Source organism: Staurois parvus, unplaced genomic scaffold, assembly GCF_062004578.1.
Source record: "Staurois parvus isolate SC_StPar_1 unplaced genomic scaffold, SC_StPar_1.0 ptg003694l, whole genome shotgun sequence".
Classification (NCBI taxonomy): Eukaryota; Metazoa; Chordata; class Amphibia; order Anura; family Ranidae; genus Staurois; species Staurois parvus.
Window position 1 is genome coordinate 11,188 of NW_028321490.1, and position 17,286 is coordinate 28,473.

General features: G+C 46.0%; 1 protein-coding gene across 1 annotated transcript; it reads left to right on the forward strand.

Moving 5' to 3' along the window:
- Positions 1-7,468: 7,468 nt before the first annotated feature.
- On the forward strand, positions 7,469-17,273 carry LOC149427513 (pleckstrin homology domain-containing family G member 4B-like; the record flags this gene model as incomplete). The annotated part of the gene is made up of 5 exons (XM_089667951.1): positions 7,469-8,405; positions 10,073-10,322; positions 12,184-12,273; positions 12,388-12,612; positions 17,099-17,273. Coding segments are annotated over exons 1-5 (1,621 nt in total), but the record flags the coding sequence as incomplete, so codon positions are not given.
- Between the last annotated feature and the right edge of the window lie 13 nt (positions 17,274-17,286).

The following is a 17,286-nucleotide window of genomic DNA, read 5'->3' on the forward strand; positions in this document are numbered from 1 at the left end:
CAGGATTTATATAAATTATTATTATTATACAGGATTTATATAAATTATTATTATTATACAGGATTTATATAAATTATTATTAATATAATACAGGATTTATAAAAATTATTTTTATTATTATTATACAGGATTTATATAAATTATTATTATTATAATACAGGATTTATACAAATTATTATTATACAAGATTTATATAAATTATTATTATAATACAGGATTTATATAAATTATTATTATTATTATAATACAGGATTTATATAAATTATTATTTTACAGGATTTATATAAATAATTTTTTTTATTATTATTATTATTATTATACAGGATTTATATAAATTATTATTATAATACAGGATTTATATAAATTATTATTATACAGGGTTTATATAAATTATTATTATTATAATACAGGATTTATATAAATTATTATTATACAGGATTTATATAAATTATTATTATACAGGATTTATATAAATTATTATTATTATACAGGATTTATATAAATTATTATACAGGATTTATATAAATTATTATTATACAGGATTTATATAAATTATTATTATTATACAGGATTTATATAAATTATTATACAGGATTTATATAAATTATTATTATACCAGATTTATATAAATTATTATTATTATACAGGAGTTATATAAATTATTATACAGGATTTATATAGCGCCAACAGTTTGTGCAGCGCTTTACAAAATGAAGGTAGACATTACAATTACAATACAATTTGGTACAAGAGGAAACAGAGGGCCCTGATCCTGAGAGCTTACAATCTAGGAGGAAGGGTGGAGTGATACAAAAGTTAATAGCTGTGGGGGGATGAGCTGATGGAGGAAATAAATGGCGGTTTACTAGGTAGAAGCAGGATAGACTTCTTTAAAGAGGTTTTCAGGGATCTTCTAAAGGTGGATAGATTAGGAGACAGCCAGACAGATTGGGGTAGGGAGTTCCATAGGATGGGAGAAGCTCAGGAGAAGTCCTGGAGGTGAGCATGGGAGGAGGTGACACGGGAACTAGAGAGAAGAAGGTCTTGGGAAGATTGAAGAGAGCGGTGTTGGTTGATATTTTGTGACCAGGCTGGTGATGTAGCTGGGGGCAGAGTTGTGGATGACTTTGTAAGTTGTTAGTATTTTGAATTTTATTCGTTGAGCAAGTGGAGGACAGTGGAGGGATTGGCAGAGAGGGGTGGAGGACACTGAATGGAGGCCAGTGGAGGGATTGGCAAAGAGGGGTGGAGGACACTGAGTGGAGGCCAGTGGAGGGATTGGCAGAGAGGGGTGGAGGACACTGAATGGAGGCCAGTGGAGGGATTGGCAGAGAGGGGTGGAGGACACTGAGTGGAGGCCAGTGGAGGGATTGGCAGAGAGGGGTGGAGGACACTGAATGGAGGTCAGTGGAGGGATTGGCAGAGAGGGGTGGAGGACACTGAATGGAGGCCAGTGGAGGGATTGGCAGAGAGGGGTGGAGGACAATGAATGGAGGCCAGTGGAGGGATTGGCAGAGAGGGATGGAGGACACTGAATGGAGGCCAGTGGAGGGATTGGCAGAGAGGGATGGAGGACACTGAATGGAGGCCAGTGGAGGGATTGGCAGAGAGGGGTGGAGGACACTGAATGGAGGCCAGTGGAGGGATTGGCAGAGAGGGGTGGAGGACAATGAATGGAGGCCAGTGGAGGGATTGGCAGAGAGGGATGGAGGACACTGAATGGAGGCCAGTGGAGGGATTGGCAGAGAGGGATGGAGGACACTGAATGGAGGCCAGTGGAGGGATTGGCAGAGAGGGGTGGAGGACACTGAACGGTTGGTAAGGTGGATGAGCCTGGCAGAAGTATTCATGATGGACTGGAGGGGGGATAGCCTATGTAAAGGTCAGCCAATGAGGAGGGAGTTGCAGTAGTCGAGGTGAGAGATGACCAGGGAGTGAATTAGGAGCTTTGTGGTATCATTGATTAAAAAGAGACGTATTCTGGAGATGTTGCAGAGGTTGAAGCGACATGATTTGGACAGGGATTGGATGTGGGCCTGAAAGGATAGTTCAGAATCCAGGTTTCCCCCTAGCACCCTGGCATTCAGGGATGGGTTGATAGCGGTGCTATTGATCCTGAGAAATCCGGGGAAGAGGCATGTGGGGGGAGGTAATATTATGAGCTCAGTTTTGATAAATAAAGGTTATATTGGCATTTTCACACCCCTGAGCATTACTTATGCAGCGGGCCTGTAAGATCTAGTTGCCTTCGCACAATTTGGGCAGGACATCAGAGAATGAAGTGGGATTCGTTTCTGTCTCTAGTGTGCTCTCTGCCACCCGGTACGAACGGATAAAGCTTTTTTTTTTATCTTGGCACGGGGGATCGTTAGCGCTTTTCTGGGGTCAGCAGTCAGGTGACCACATTCCTCAATGCAGCAGCAGCAGCATATTTGTGCGTCCCCGCAGGAGCCCGGGGTCTAGTTTCTCACAGACAGAGGGAACTTTTTGTTCTTCGCGAGGGACCATTATGAATACATAATAGGTGGTGCCCGCAGATGAAATAGTTGGCACCGCTGTGTCTCGGAGGGAAATAAAGAGGCAGGACTGGAGAATTGTAGCCTTCGCTGAATAATTCTGCCTCTGAGCAGTAAAATCCTTCTCGAAATAATACCTCCTGCTTAGTTGGAGAGCAAATCCAGAGTTTTGCTGGAAACCATTTTAGTCGTAGAAGTTGCTGGTCTCTAGTCTGTATATCTCTATATAAGAAGTTTACTTTTTCATCATCTGCTGTCTTGGTAGATGAATACCTGTAGAGGTTTTGGGCTTGACAGATGTAAAGTACAGTCATGGCCAAAAATATTAGCACCCCTGCATTTCTGTCAGATAACGCATCACTTCACCCAGAAGGTTGTTGCGACTACAAATGTTTCGGCATTCCCATGTTTATTTCTTTTGTTTGTATTGGTGTGACACAAAAATGAACCTCGATCAACTTCCAGACAAATCCAAGCTGGCCTTCAGGCACAGGATAAAACCGTGTCCGCTCGCACTATACGTCGCCATCTGAATGAAAAGGGGCGCTATGGTAGGAGACCCAGGAGGACCTCACAGCTGACACAGAAATATGGGAGGAGACCCAGGAGGACCCCACTGCTGACACAGAAATATGGGAGGAGACCCAGGAGGACCCCACTGCTGACACAGAATTATGGTGGGAGACCCAGGTGGACCCCACTGCTGACACAGAAATATGGTGGGAGACCCAGGAGGACCCCACTGCTGACACAGAAATATGATGGGAGACCCAGGAGGACCCCACTGCTGACACAGAAATATGGTGGGAGACCCAGGAGGATCCCACTGCTGACACAGAAATATCGTGGGGGACCCAGGAGGACCCCACTGCTGACACAGAAATATGGTAGGAGACCCAGGAGGACCCCACTGCTGACACAGAAATATGGTAGGAGACCCAGGAGGACCCCACTGCTGACACTGAAATATGGTGAAGACCCAGGAGGACCCCACTGCTGACACAGAAATATGGTGGGAGATCCAGGAGGACCCCACTGCTGACACAGAAATATGGTGAAAGACCCAGGAGGACCCCACCGCTGACACAGAAATATGGGAGCAGACCCAGGAGGACCCCACCGCTGACACAGAAATATGGGAGGAGACCCAGGAGGACCCCACTGCTGACAGAGAATAATGGTAGGAGACCCAGGTGGACACCACTGCTGACACAGAAATATGGTGGGAGACCCAGGTGGACCCCACTGCTGACACAGAAATATGGTGGGAGACCCAGGAGGACCCCACTGCTGACACAGAAATATGGTGGGAGACCCAGGAGGACCCCATTGCTGACACAGAAATATATTGAAAGACCCAGGAGGACCCCACTGCTGACGAAGAAACATGTTAGAAGCCAGATTGGAGTTTGCCAAAACTTACCTGAGGAAGCCAAAATCTCTTTGGGAGAATGTGCTGTGGACAGACGAAACAGAATTACAGCTTTTTGGTAACGCCCATCATTCTACTGTTTTTTAGAGGTCGTGGGTCTTCCAGTAGGACAATGACCCAAAGCACACGTCAAAAAGTCCCTAGACAAAGCACTGGAGAGGACAGAACTGGCCAGCAATTAGTCCAGATCTCAATCCCATAGAGCTCCTGTTGGAGAGATCTCAGAACATCAGTTGGGAGGAGGAACCCTTCCAATCTGAGAGACCTGGAGCAGTTGGTGGAAGAAGAGCGCTCCAAAATTCCAGTAGAGAGGTGGAAGAAACTCATTGATGGTTACAGGAAGCCATTGATTTCAGTTGTTTTTTCCAAGGAGTGTGCTAACAAATATTACATTCAAGGCGCCAATAATTTTGTCCGGTCCATTTTTGGGGTTTTACGTGGAATGTGTCATATTTGGCTTTTTGTTTCTTCACTTTTTTGTGTCATACCAATACAAACAAAAGAAGTAAACATGAGAATGCCGAAACATTTGTAATTGCAGAAATTTTCAGGGTGAAGTGGTGCATTATCTGACAGAAATGCGGGGGTTGGGGGCATTATTTTTGGCTATGGCTGTATATTAAGATCAGTGATTCACCTTCTGAGATAACTGTCCCATCCAAAGACTACAGGTAATTGAACAAGCCAACCAACCCACTTGCCTGTGAAGTGACCTGGCTGGACGATGCATTTTGTATGTGGTCCCCATGGCATGAAATTCTCATATAACCTAAATGCTATACAGGCTTCCAACACTGAAGCCAAAAATCTATACAAGTCAAATCTGGTCATCAACATGAATAGCCAAGTCTGTTTCGGATTAGGTCACCTTGTAGATATAAGTTGCAAGGAAACCTCATCCGAAACATTCACAATGATGACCAGATTTGACTTGGACTGTTTTTTTTTTTTTGCCCCAGTAATGGGAGCCCCTATAGCACATACGTCAAACACAAGGCCTGCAGGGTGAATTTGGCCCACCAGGCCTTGTCTTGTAGCCCTCGCAGCCGGAACGTGGTGGAACTCTATTCTGCTACCTCTGGGTCTGCTCTCACTCTCCTGTCACTTGTAAACACAGAAGCCTTCTTTGTTTACAAGGGACAGCTATGCTCAGCAGATCCTGGATGTAACCGGTCCCGGCACAAGCTCACGGCGGGGACAGATTTCCAGAGAGAGAACGGTCTCCCTGCAAAGTGAGCAACCTACACAGGGAGGTACTAGAGCTGGGCCAGGTAGGAGAGAGAGATGGGAGGAAAGAAGTTGGGGGTTGCACACCCTGCACACTGCACACAACACACCCCTGAACTCTGTATTCTGTAAGTAGCGCACCCCTAAACTCTGTATGCTGTACACAATGCACCCCTGAACTCTGCTCTTTGTACACAGTGCACCCTTAAATTGTGCAGTGTGTACATAGCACATCAATTAACGCTGCACTCTGTATATAGCACACCCCTGAACTCTGCACTCAGTACCTAGGGCACCCCTGAACTCTGCACTCAGTACCTAGGGCACCCCTGAACTCTGCACTTTGTAAGTAGCACACCCCTGAACTCTGTACATAGCTCACCCCTGAACTCTGCACTCTGTACATAGCACACCCCTGAACTCTGTACATAGCTCACCCCTGAACTCTGCACTCTGTACATAGCACACCCCTGAACTCTGTACATAGCTCACCCCTGAACTCTGCACTCTGTACATAGCACACCGCTGAACTCTGTACATAGCTCACCCCTGAACTCTGCACTCTGTACATAGCTCACCCCTGAACTTTGCACTCTGTACATAGCGTACCCCTAAACTTTGCACTCTGTAGTGCACCCCTGAATCCTACAGTCTGTGCATAGCGTACGTCTGAACTCTGTACATAGCGTAATCCTGAACTCTGCACTCTGTACGTAGTGTAATCCTGAACCCTGTATATGTCGCACCCCTGAACTCTGCACTCTGTACGTAGCACACCCCTGACTTTGTACGTAGCACACCTCTGAACTCTGCACTTTGTACGTAGCACACCCCTGAACTCTGCACTCTGTACGTAGCACACCCCTGAACTCTGCACTCTGTACGTAGCACACCCCTGAACTCTGCACTCTGTACGTAGCACACCCCTGACTTTGTACGTAGCACACCTCTGAACTCTGCACTTTGTACGTAGCACACCCCTGACTTTGTACGTAGCACACCCCTGAACTCTGCACTCTGTACGTAGCACACCCCTGACTTTGTACGTAGCACACCTCTGAACTCTGCACTTTGTACGTAGCACACCCCTGAACTCTGCACTCTGTACGTAGCACACCCCTGACTTTGTACGTAGCACACCTCTGAACTCTGCACTTTGTACGTAGCACACCCCTGAACTCTGCACTCTGTACGTAGCACACCCCTGACTTTGTACGTAGCACACCTCTGAACTCTGCACTTTGTACGTAGCACACCCCTGAACTCTGCACTTTGTACGTAGCACACCCCTGACTTTGTACGTAGCACACCGCTGAACTCTGCACTCTGTACATAGCATAATCCTGAATTCTGCACTCTGTATGTAGCGTAATCCTGAACACTGAACCCTGTAAATATCGCACTCCTGAACTCTGCACTTTGTATGTAGCGCACTCCTGCACTCTGTGGTCTGCAATGAAATTGAGTTTGACACCCCCTACCTTATAGTGTACAGGTTATATGAGAATTTCATGCTTGTGATGACGAGGACCAAATTCAAGCGCATCGTCCAGTCAGGCCACTTTACACACAAGTGGGTTGGTTGGCTTGTTCAGCTACCTGTAGGCCATACATAGGTCAATTATTGGCCTGTCTGCCGTTGTGAAGCCAGCCTTTTGTTGCCAATAGTGTGATGTTAAGTCCTCACATCTTTCTATCCTCACATTGAACCGGATAAAAATAATTGAAATTGTAGTGCAAGTCTTATGTTGTATGGCTGGATGTGCTTCATATTGGGTACTCTAGAGAGTCATTGGTTTTACAGAACACTGAGGTAGTAAAGATCAAAGACGAGATCATTAGCATGTGAATGCCCAGCCCAATAATTGGCACAGCGGATGGTTAGGGTTCTTGAGAGATCTCCTGCGGCGTTGCTGGCAACCCCCAGAGCACCGCCCCGCCCAGATTACTGTGATGATCGCATATCATCCAACGTCGCTCAGTGCCGGCTGAGGCGAAACTAAAGAGCGTTTGTTTTCTTTGAATTCAGACGAGTTGGATGTTTCTGGCTCTTCCCACCTCAGCTAGTTTTCTGTGCCGAGCTGTTTGGTCATCACATTCCCTGAACTCCTGGGATTTTAATTTCTCTTCAACAATTCCAAAGCATCTCTCTTCTTATCACAACTTATGGAGGAGACATTATATGCTTTATGGTAATAGATTTCAGGAGCAGCTGAAGTTGATATAATCAGCAGTTGAATGCTTATCAATGAACCCATTGGCTACTGCTGATAGAAGTGTTTGTGAGCACCCCGTTTCTGACTTTTTTTTTCTTTGTTCCTCCAGGCATATGAATGGGCATTGGAAGGCATGCGACGACTTGCCACCGTCAGTTTGGACGACTGTAATTCCCCGGAGTTGTGTACCGGAGCCATCGAAAGTCTGGAGAAGTACCAAGTGCAGCACCCGGAGATTGCGGAGAAGAAATTTGAGGAGATGAGGGAGCTCGCCTATGAGCTGAAAAGCGACAAGGGAACCAAGCAGTGGAAGTTTGCATGGTCAAAGTGCCAGGAGGCCAGACAAGTGTTCGAGAAGAAGCTGGAGGCAGCGCTCAGGGCTAAACATTTACTGATTGGAGAGCAGACCTCTCCACGACCAGCTTCACAAAGGAGATACCTGGACAGTGTAGACCAGAAAGTTCACTCAGAAAAAAGCCTAAATCCTTATTTCCAGAACAAGAACCTCAGCTCCCCACTTTGCGGCAGGGAGAGGAGGCTGGGCAGAGTTCTGTGCAATCGACCAGAAGTTGGGTATTCCATGGAACAGACGCCCTACAGAGCGAGCCCCTCCTGCTCCAGTGCCAGCTCTGTTGCCTCATCGGATTTCCGAGCGCGTAAAATGTCTCTTCAGAGTATTCCTGGTGAGGATTTCAACTTGGAACTTTTTCACCAGGTGCCGTCTGGATCCTCTACCCCCACCCCATCCCGGCCCATTGGCCGAAGGTTATTGAGAAAGGCTCAGAGCTTTGACCTTCCCGGAACTGATGCAGGGACACACGGATGCCAAAGGAGGCTGAGTGAGCCCGCTAGGCGAGGGAACACCGGAGTTTTTATAAAAGGCCTGGAAGTAAGCAGCATGGAGCTCTCAGACCGACCTTGCAGCCCACTACAACCCATGGACTGGTCAGCAGAGAGGGTACTTAGCGACAGGAGGAGTAGCGTCTCCTCGGCCGATGGGAGAAGTCGCACCAGGTATAAAATCTTATGACACGCTTCCCCTGGTTGTATATGTGCAATGTTCTAGGTACCTCATACTATCTATCTATCTATCTATCTATCTATCTATCTATCTATCTATCTATTATCTATCTATCTATCTATCTATCTATCTATCTATCTATCTATCTATCTATTATCTATCTATCTATTAATCTATCTATCTATTAATCTATCTATCTATTAATCTATCTATCTATTATCTATCTATCTATCTATTATCTATCTATCTATCTATCTATCTATCTATCCATCCATCGAAAGATTTTTTTAGCAGAGACCCTAAAATGGCGATCATTGCAATTTTTTATGTCACATGGTATTTGCGCAGTGGTTTTTCAAATGCAATATTTTGCAAAAAATTGACTTTTTTTTAAAATTTTATTGCAAATAAGAACATACATACCCTTTAAGCCCGGGTTCACACTGCAGCAGTGCGGTATATCGCATGTGATTCGCACAGGAACCGCACCGCATTCCTGTGCAAATCACATGCGATTTGTATGCGGTGCGACCGGAGCAGTACATTTTGTACGGCTCTATTTGCACCGCACCCGCACAAAAAACGTGTAGGACCTTTTTTTGGTCCGCATTAGAATCGGATTGCATGGGTATTCACACCTATGCAATCCGATTCTGCGCATCGCACCGCGTTTTGCTGACCGATGTCGGGGTGTTAACATACACACCCGCATCGGTTTGTATGAATGTGGTGTGATTCTGATGTGGTGCAGAATTCGCACTGAAAACGCTACAAATTCCTCACCGCATCAGTGTGAACCAAGAGTAAAAGAAAAATATAAAAGATGATGTTATGCCAAGTAAATAGATGCCAAACATGTCACGCTTTAAAATTGTGCACTCCCTTACTACGGCAACAAATGACGTCAATTTTACTATCCATAGGCAACGGTTTTAAAAGCCTTTACAGGTCACCACTTTAGATTTGCAGAGGACGTCTGGGGCTAGAATTACTGCCCATGATCTGACGATCGCAGCTTTCAATGAGCTTCAAGTAGTTCTGAAGCCTGCTAGCAGCTTTTAAAGTGGCAATCAGCTTTCCCTTTGGGATCTGTATTCAACATTTACAAACTGGAGCTAAATGGTACTTTAAAAGCTTCGACAAAGCCTGCTGAAAGCTCTGCAGTTGCTTTTGTAGAGGCTTGCTGTTCCCACTTTCTGTTATACAAACTGAAGCCCATGTGGTTAGCACTTCTGCCTAGCAGTACTTGGGTCATTGCTTCGAATTCCAGCCTTGGCACCACCTGCCTGGAGTTTGCATGTTCTCCCTGTGCCTGCGTGGGTTTCCTCCGGGTACTCCGGTTTCCTTCCGCACTCCAAAGACATGCTGGTAGGTGAATTAGATCCTGTCTAAATTGGCCCTAGTATGTGTATGTATGAATGTGAGTTAGGGACCTTAGATTGTACGCCCCTTGAGGGTTAGGGACCTTAGATTGTACGCCCCTTGAGGGTTAGGGACCTTAGATTGTACGCCCCTTGAGGGTTAGGGACCTTAGATTGTACACCCCTTGAGGGTTAGGGACTGATGTGAATGTACAATATATATGTAAAGCGCTGCGCAAATTGACGGCGCTATATAAGTACCTGAAATAAATAAATATTTTTCTCATCTCCCCGTCTAGTAAACTGCGGCATATCATTGACGAAATGGTAACCACAGAGAGAGAATACGTACGGTCGCTGTGGTACATCACCGACCACTATTTCCCCGAAATGGATCGCCTGGATCTTCCTCAGGATCTGCGAGGAAAGAGAGGCATCATCTTCGGAAACTTGGAGAAACTGAGGGATTTCCACAGTCAGTATTTCCTGAAGGAACTGGAGAGCTGCTGCAACCACCCCCTGAGGGTCAGCCACTGCTTCCTCCGACATGTAAGTAGTGCACCTTAGACTACAGCAGTGCTTCTCAAATAGTGGGGTGCGCCCCCCAGGGGGGGCGCGAGGCTCCGTCAAGGGGGGCGCGTACAGGGGTGGGCAGAGGGCTGCTGTCTCTTACCTGGCTGCCACGATGATCCATCCAGGAAGCGCTGCTCCTTCCGTCACTCCGGCCACTCCCTCACTCCTGCCGCTCAGCTCCGCCTCCTCACCGGTGATTGGCCACATATGCTGGCTGCAGCAGCACCATACTGCAACAGGGGTCAGCAAGTGTCATTGGTGTCAGTGGGAGGAATAGTGCCGCATCATTGGTGTCACTGATACTAATGATGGGGCATTATTCCTCCCACTGACACCAATGATGGGACACTATTCCTCCCACTGACACCAATGATGGGGCACTATTCCTCCCACTGAGACCAATGATGGGGCACTATTCCTCCCACTGATACTAATGATGGGGCACTATTCCTCCCACTGACACCAATGATGGGGCACTATTCCTCCCACTGACACCAATGATGGGGCACTATTCCTCCCACTGATACCAATGATGGGGGACTATTCCTCCCACTGACACCAATGATGGGGCATTATTCCTCCCACTGATACCAATGATGGGGCACTATTCCTCCCACTGACACCAATGATGGGGCACTATTCCTCCCACTGATACTAATGATGGGGCATTATTCCTCCCACTGACACCAACGATGGGGGACTATTCCTCCCACTGACACCAATGATGGGGCATTATTCCTCCCACTGACACCAACGATGGGGGACTATTCCTACTTATAACAATTTTATAGACAAATGATACTATTTACAGTCGCGCGGGGGGGCGCGAAATGGTTTCTTCTTCCTAGGAGGGGGCATGACAGAAAATAATTGAGAAGCACTGGACTACAACAAGCCTTGTCTGCCTTTCAGGGTTGTCAGCTCAAACAGGAAGTTAGGAGATCACTGGGTTTCCGGCAGATATTTTTCTGTACTTGCAGCTGTATATACTTCAGTACTTAAAGTGGAGCTCCAACCAAAAAGGGGAAGTTCCGCTGTAGGCCTTTGTCCCCCACTTCCCATTAAGAATTGGCACCTTTGGGGAACGGGGGGGGGGGGGAAGGTTGTCCTCCCCCCCTTCCATAGTCTTCTGTTACACATGACCGTTCCCAGAAGACTATGGGGCCATTCACAAAGCTCAGCGCTTCTCGCACATGCGCAGTGGGCACCCGGCTGTGAAGCCGCAAGCTGTCACAGCCGGGTGCCCACACTGAAGATGTCGGCGCCAGGGAGAGAAGACGGCCGGTGGAACCAGCCATGGTGAGGACACCGCTGGACCGAGGGACAGGTAAGTGACTGTCTTTTAAGAGTCAGTAGCTACAGTTTTTGTAGCTACTTACTTTTTTTTCCAGGTGGAACTCCGCTTTAAGCCTGTAATATCGCTTCATTACCAGGCCAGTTTTCAGTTCTTTGATAGTTTGACAATTGCGCTGTCATGCAACACTGTACCTAAATGAATGTTATATGGGAAAATGTTCATTTATGGATGTTTTTTTTTTTTTTTTTTTTTTTTTTACACTGTACAATTTAGTGACAATTATATGTTGCTGGAAACATGGTACAGATTGGAGATCCCCACTTAATGACTTGTTTTTGTCTTTTTTATTTTTTTACACTGCACAATTTACTGACAATTTTATGTTGCTGAAAACATGGTAGAGATTGACTTGTTTTTGTTGTTTTTTTTTTTTTTTACACTGTACAATTTATTGACATTGATATGTTGCTGAAAACATAGTAGAGATTGGAGATCCCCGCTTAATGACTTGTTTTTGTCTTTTTTTTTTTTTTCATACAGAAAGACCAGTTTGGGATGTACGCCTTGTACAGCAAAAACAAGCCAAGGTCGGATTTGTTACTTGCCAGCCACGGGAATATATTTTTTAAAGTAAGAGCGTTAAACATCCTTCTATGTATTTAGTTCTTCCTTTATCCAGATGTGACGCTGATGCCGGTTACCTTTCTTCGGTAGTAATTGAGTTCTGTTTATGGTTGTCTTTAGTATAAACAGCGTCAGCTGGGAGACAAGATGGACCTCGCTTCTTACCTGCTAAAGCCGATCCAGCGTATGAGCAAATATGCCTTACTCCTGAAGGATCTGATCAAGGAGTGCGGAGAGGCTCAGGAACAGGAGCTGGTGTATCTGCGGGCTGCTGAGGAAATGGTGAAGTTCCAGCTCCGTCACGGCAATGATCTGCTAGCCATGGATGCCATACGAGACTGTGATGTGAGTCCACCTGAGGCATGGAGAGCGGGGAAATGGACGGGTCTAAAGTCTGAGATTAACAAACTGCGGAGTAGTCAGGCTCTTTATTGCAGAAGAAATATACAATGTCTCTTCTGCAATAAAATACACCTACCTGCTTGTAGTCGTCTGTAGGCTCGGTTCACACTGCTGCAACATAGGATCCAACTTGTGAAACCCCAGGTCGGATGACATGTGAAATTCAATGTTTCCATATGAGAGCCATCTTAACCAGTTCCCAACCACGCTATAGCCGAAGGACGGCGACAGGGCGGCTGTCTGGTTCTGGGACGATGTCCATGGACGTCATTCCAGAACGCGCCCCCAGCAGCGCGGCACCCATCGCCGCCAGTGATTACTGTGTTTTATAGACACAGCTGATCACGTGATATGGTAAACGGCCAATCACAGCGGCCTTTTACCACGTGACCAGCTGTGTGCAATGATACAGCAGAACACCAGGTAAATACAGTTGCCGGTTATCGGCTGCACTTTCCTCAAACTGTCACAGCGTGATGAAAGTACTGCCGAGAATCAGCAATTGTCAGCGAAGGGATCGGCACTGATGATCCGTGCCCATCAGTGCCACCCACCTGTGCTGCGCATCAGTGCCACCCACCTGTGCTGCCCAGCTGTGCCACCCATCAGTGCCATCTATCAATGCCGCCTATCAGTGTCCATCAGTGCCACCCACCTGTGTCCATCAGTGCCACCCACCTGTGTCCAGTGCTGCCCAGCAGTGCCACCCACCTGTGTTGCCCAGCAGTGCCGCCCATCAGTGTTGCCCAACAGTGCCGCCCATCAGTGCCATCTATCAGTGCTGCCTATCCGTGCCACCTCATCACTGCCCATCAGTGCTGCCTATCAGTGTCGCCGATCAGTGCTTATCAGTGTCCATCAGTGCGGCCTATCCGTGCCACCTCATCAGTGTCCATCAGTGCTGCCTATCAGTGCAGCCTCATCAACGCACATCAGCGAAGGAGAAAAATTACCTGTTTGTAAAATTTTATATTAGAAACAAAGAAAAAAAATTTTTTTTCAAATTTTTTGCTATTTTTTTGTTTATGGCGCAAAAAATAAAACACCTAGCGGGGAGTACATACCACCAAAAGAAAACCCTATGTGTGTGAAAAAAATGATAAAAATTTCATATGGGTACAGTGTTGCATGGACACGCAATTGTCATTCAAAGTGCGACAACGCTGAAAGCTGAAAATTGGCCTGGGCAGGAAGGGGGTATAAGTGCCCGGTAGGCAAGGGGTTAACTGATGCTACACATGTTGGCCTGACTTTAGAAAAGGTTCCTGCACTACTTTGGTCCAACTTCAGTGCCACGGAGTGTAAAAGTCACATTAAAGTCGGACACCAAAGTTGGCCCCTGGAACAAGTAAAGAAGTAAATGTCAGCAAGGAACCTTGCAGGCACTGGACCGTTGAAGCAGCAGTACGTTTCGCTCACTTTAGTTCCTCTTTAATGCCTGTGTGTTTTACTAGGGAGACACGCTGTGCAGAGAGATACAAAGCAGCATGTCCTCACTGACAGGAGAGAGACCTGTGTTGTTTACCCCTACCGACGATCACCGAGTCCCGGACGGGACCTAGTGATTGACTTTCCCAGCAGCCAATAGCGGCGCGGGTAGGGCGCGCGCCCCCTATCCCGGAAATGCAAATCGCGTATATATTAGTGGCGCACCAAAATTAAAATTCTGGTGCCGAAAACTAAAGTTCAAAATGCACTTGGCCGAAAACCAAAACTGAAATGTGCAGTTTTTAAAAATGAATATATATTTTTTGGAAAAAAATACACTTTGATTAAAAAAAAAAAACAATATATACCCCAATGTTTTGGTAAAATATGAAAGAGGATGTTACGGCGAGTAAATAGATACCCAACATGTCACGCTTTAAAATTGTGCACGCTCGTGGAATGGCGTCAAACTGCGGGGTTGAAAAATCTCCATGGGTGACACAAAATTTCTACGGGTTAGCGGTGTAAAGTTAGAGGAGTTCTAGTGTGAGAATTATTGCTCTTGCTCTGACATTCCTGGCGATACCTCACGTGTGTGGTTTGTATTACATATATGGGCGTGGCCTATGTATGCGTTCAACACTACATTTTTATTATAATAATTTTTTTTTTTTTTGCATTGTCCCTTTTAAAAAATATTTTAATCGCTTTTATTCTTACCACAAGAAATGCATGCATCCCTTGTGATAGAAATAATTAGTGACAGGTCCTCTTTATGGAGAGATATGGGGTCAATAAGACCCCACATCTCTTCTCTGCAATGTAAAGCACTGGATCAAAAAAAAAAGCATTGATCTAGTGCTTTAAAAAAAAAAAAATAGCCGGAACGGGAAGTAACACTCCGGTCCTCCAAGGACACAGAGATGAGTGGAGGCCATCTTTCCTTCACTCATCTCTATGCCCAGCACCAGGATCATTTGATGGTTTTTCAGGTAAGGTTGAGAACTACTGAGCGGCAGGCGGGTGGCGGTGAGGGGAGGGGCGGGGTTTTTTTCAGCACCTGTATCGGTGCTTTTTTTTCATCGGGTGCTTTCGACCGAAATGTTTCAGCCACCGAAATTTCGGTGCATCCCTAGTATATATTCGTGATTTTGCGCGGCCCTGCCGCTGTGTAGCAGTACTTCTGCTACTGGGGGGAGGACAACTGGTTAATGCCAGACCCCCAGGTAAATGTAAAAATAGAATGTAAATATATTTTTATATATAGAACTTCCATACGCAGTTGATACTCAGTTTTTCTTGGGGGGGGAATAAAGATTTTTTTTTTTTTTTTTTTCCCACATTGATTGCTTTTACACCCATAAAGGCTGTAAAAACAATCATTTCTCCTTCTCTGGCAGCCATTGAGAAATACTGTGAGAGCTGTGATTGGTCACAGCTTGTCACATGGTACCAGACTTTTGTGAATAGCCCTGTACCATGTGACCTCTGTGATCATTCACAGATTTCACAGGTAGTAAGCAATGATGTCAGAAGTGAATCTTGCTTACTACTGTTCATGTGATCACTGATTGGCCAATGAGTGATCATACGATCGGGACCTCACACAGAGGTCCCGTACAGTGAGCTGTCCGGACACGGCGGGCACCAATCGCGGTGGTGCGTGCTCCCAGAGCGCACCAACAGGCAATGGATGCGGGGGGACATTTAGAAACGTCCCCCCGCATCGGCTGCGCTCCCGTCCAGCCGTTTATGTACATGGGCCGGACAGGAAGTGGTGAACCTCGAATTGCAGTTGTCAGCGATGTTTACGTTTTTGGTCACCAACAATCCAAAGATGTGTTTCTAGGATTTATTATGAATGCGCTGAATGTCACAAAGGTCAGTCTGCCACGCCAACGTTCTGAGGCCTTGCATGGTCCCCATCCTCGGAATACCCGTGTGAACCGATTTCCCTCAAGTAACGGGACCCTGCAAGGCCGTGAAACATTGGCATGGCAGATTGGTCTGTGTGACAGTTCAGTGAGAATGTGGAATAGACTCCCTCAAGAGTTGGTTGTGGCCAGCTCCGTGGATTGCTGTAGGAAAGTCCTGGATTCTTTCTTGGATACACAGAATATAACTGGATATAACATTTATAGGGAAAGGTGATCCAGGGAATATCCGATTGCCTCTCGGGGGGATCAGGAAGGAATTTTTTCCCCTACAGGAGCAAATTGGATTGTGCTTTGCTGGGTTTGTTTTGCCTTCCTCTGGATCAACTGTGGGTGTAGGATTAGAACTTTTTATTTTTTTAATGATTGAACTGGATGGACTTTTGTCTTTTTTCAGCCAGACTAACTATGTAACATTCATAATAAATTCTACAAACACATATATGGAGTGCTGGTGACTTTGGTTATGCATGGCGTCATCCATTGCGGTCACAGCAAGCATCCCGCTGAGACTGTACTTGGCTTCGCATTGTCAGGATTGTGGCGCTCTGTAGGGGACTGTGCCTGACAATGTGCCTAGGACCAGACACCAGATGATCCCTACAATTGACTTTTGTGGGCCCATCAGGTGCCCCTCTCTGGTTTAGTTTCTGTTCTATCTCTCCAATCTAAGCATTGAAAGTGTGATCTCTGTAACTTAGTTGTGGTGAGATAGTGATAACTCCAATCTTAGTTGAATAACACAGGCAGTGACTCGATCCAGACGACACCTTGTGAAGTTTATTCCAAAAACTGAGAGAATCTTACAACAATGAACATCGGATGGGTCAAAAGATCATAATGTGATCTGCTTCCATAAGACACGAGGCTAGAAGCTGAAGTGCATTACTGGGAAATGAATAAAAGGGCGGAGCTATCTATACAGCATGAACTAAACCAAAGGAAAGGGAGGAGCCGAGACAAAATATAGAGAACACTTAAAGGCATATGACAGATTCACGTTGGAGATATTGTCTCATGATGTATGTATTCACACTGACATTCCACACTTGTTATTGTGATTCCAGGTGAACCTGAAGGAACAAGGTCAGCTGGTGAGGCAGGACGAGTTCACAGTGTGGTTGGGGCGCAAGAAGTGCCAGAGACACGTCTTCCTGTTCGAAGATCTCATCCTGTTCAGCAAACCGAAGAGGATTGAGGGCGGCCTTGATGTCTATATCTACAAGAGGTCGTTTAAAGTGAGTGAACAGATCAC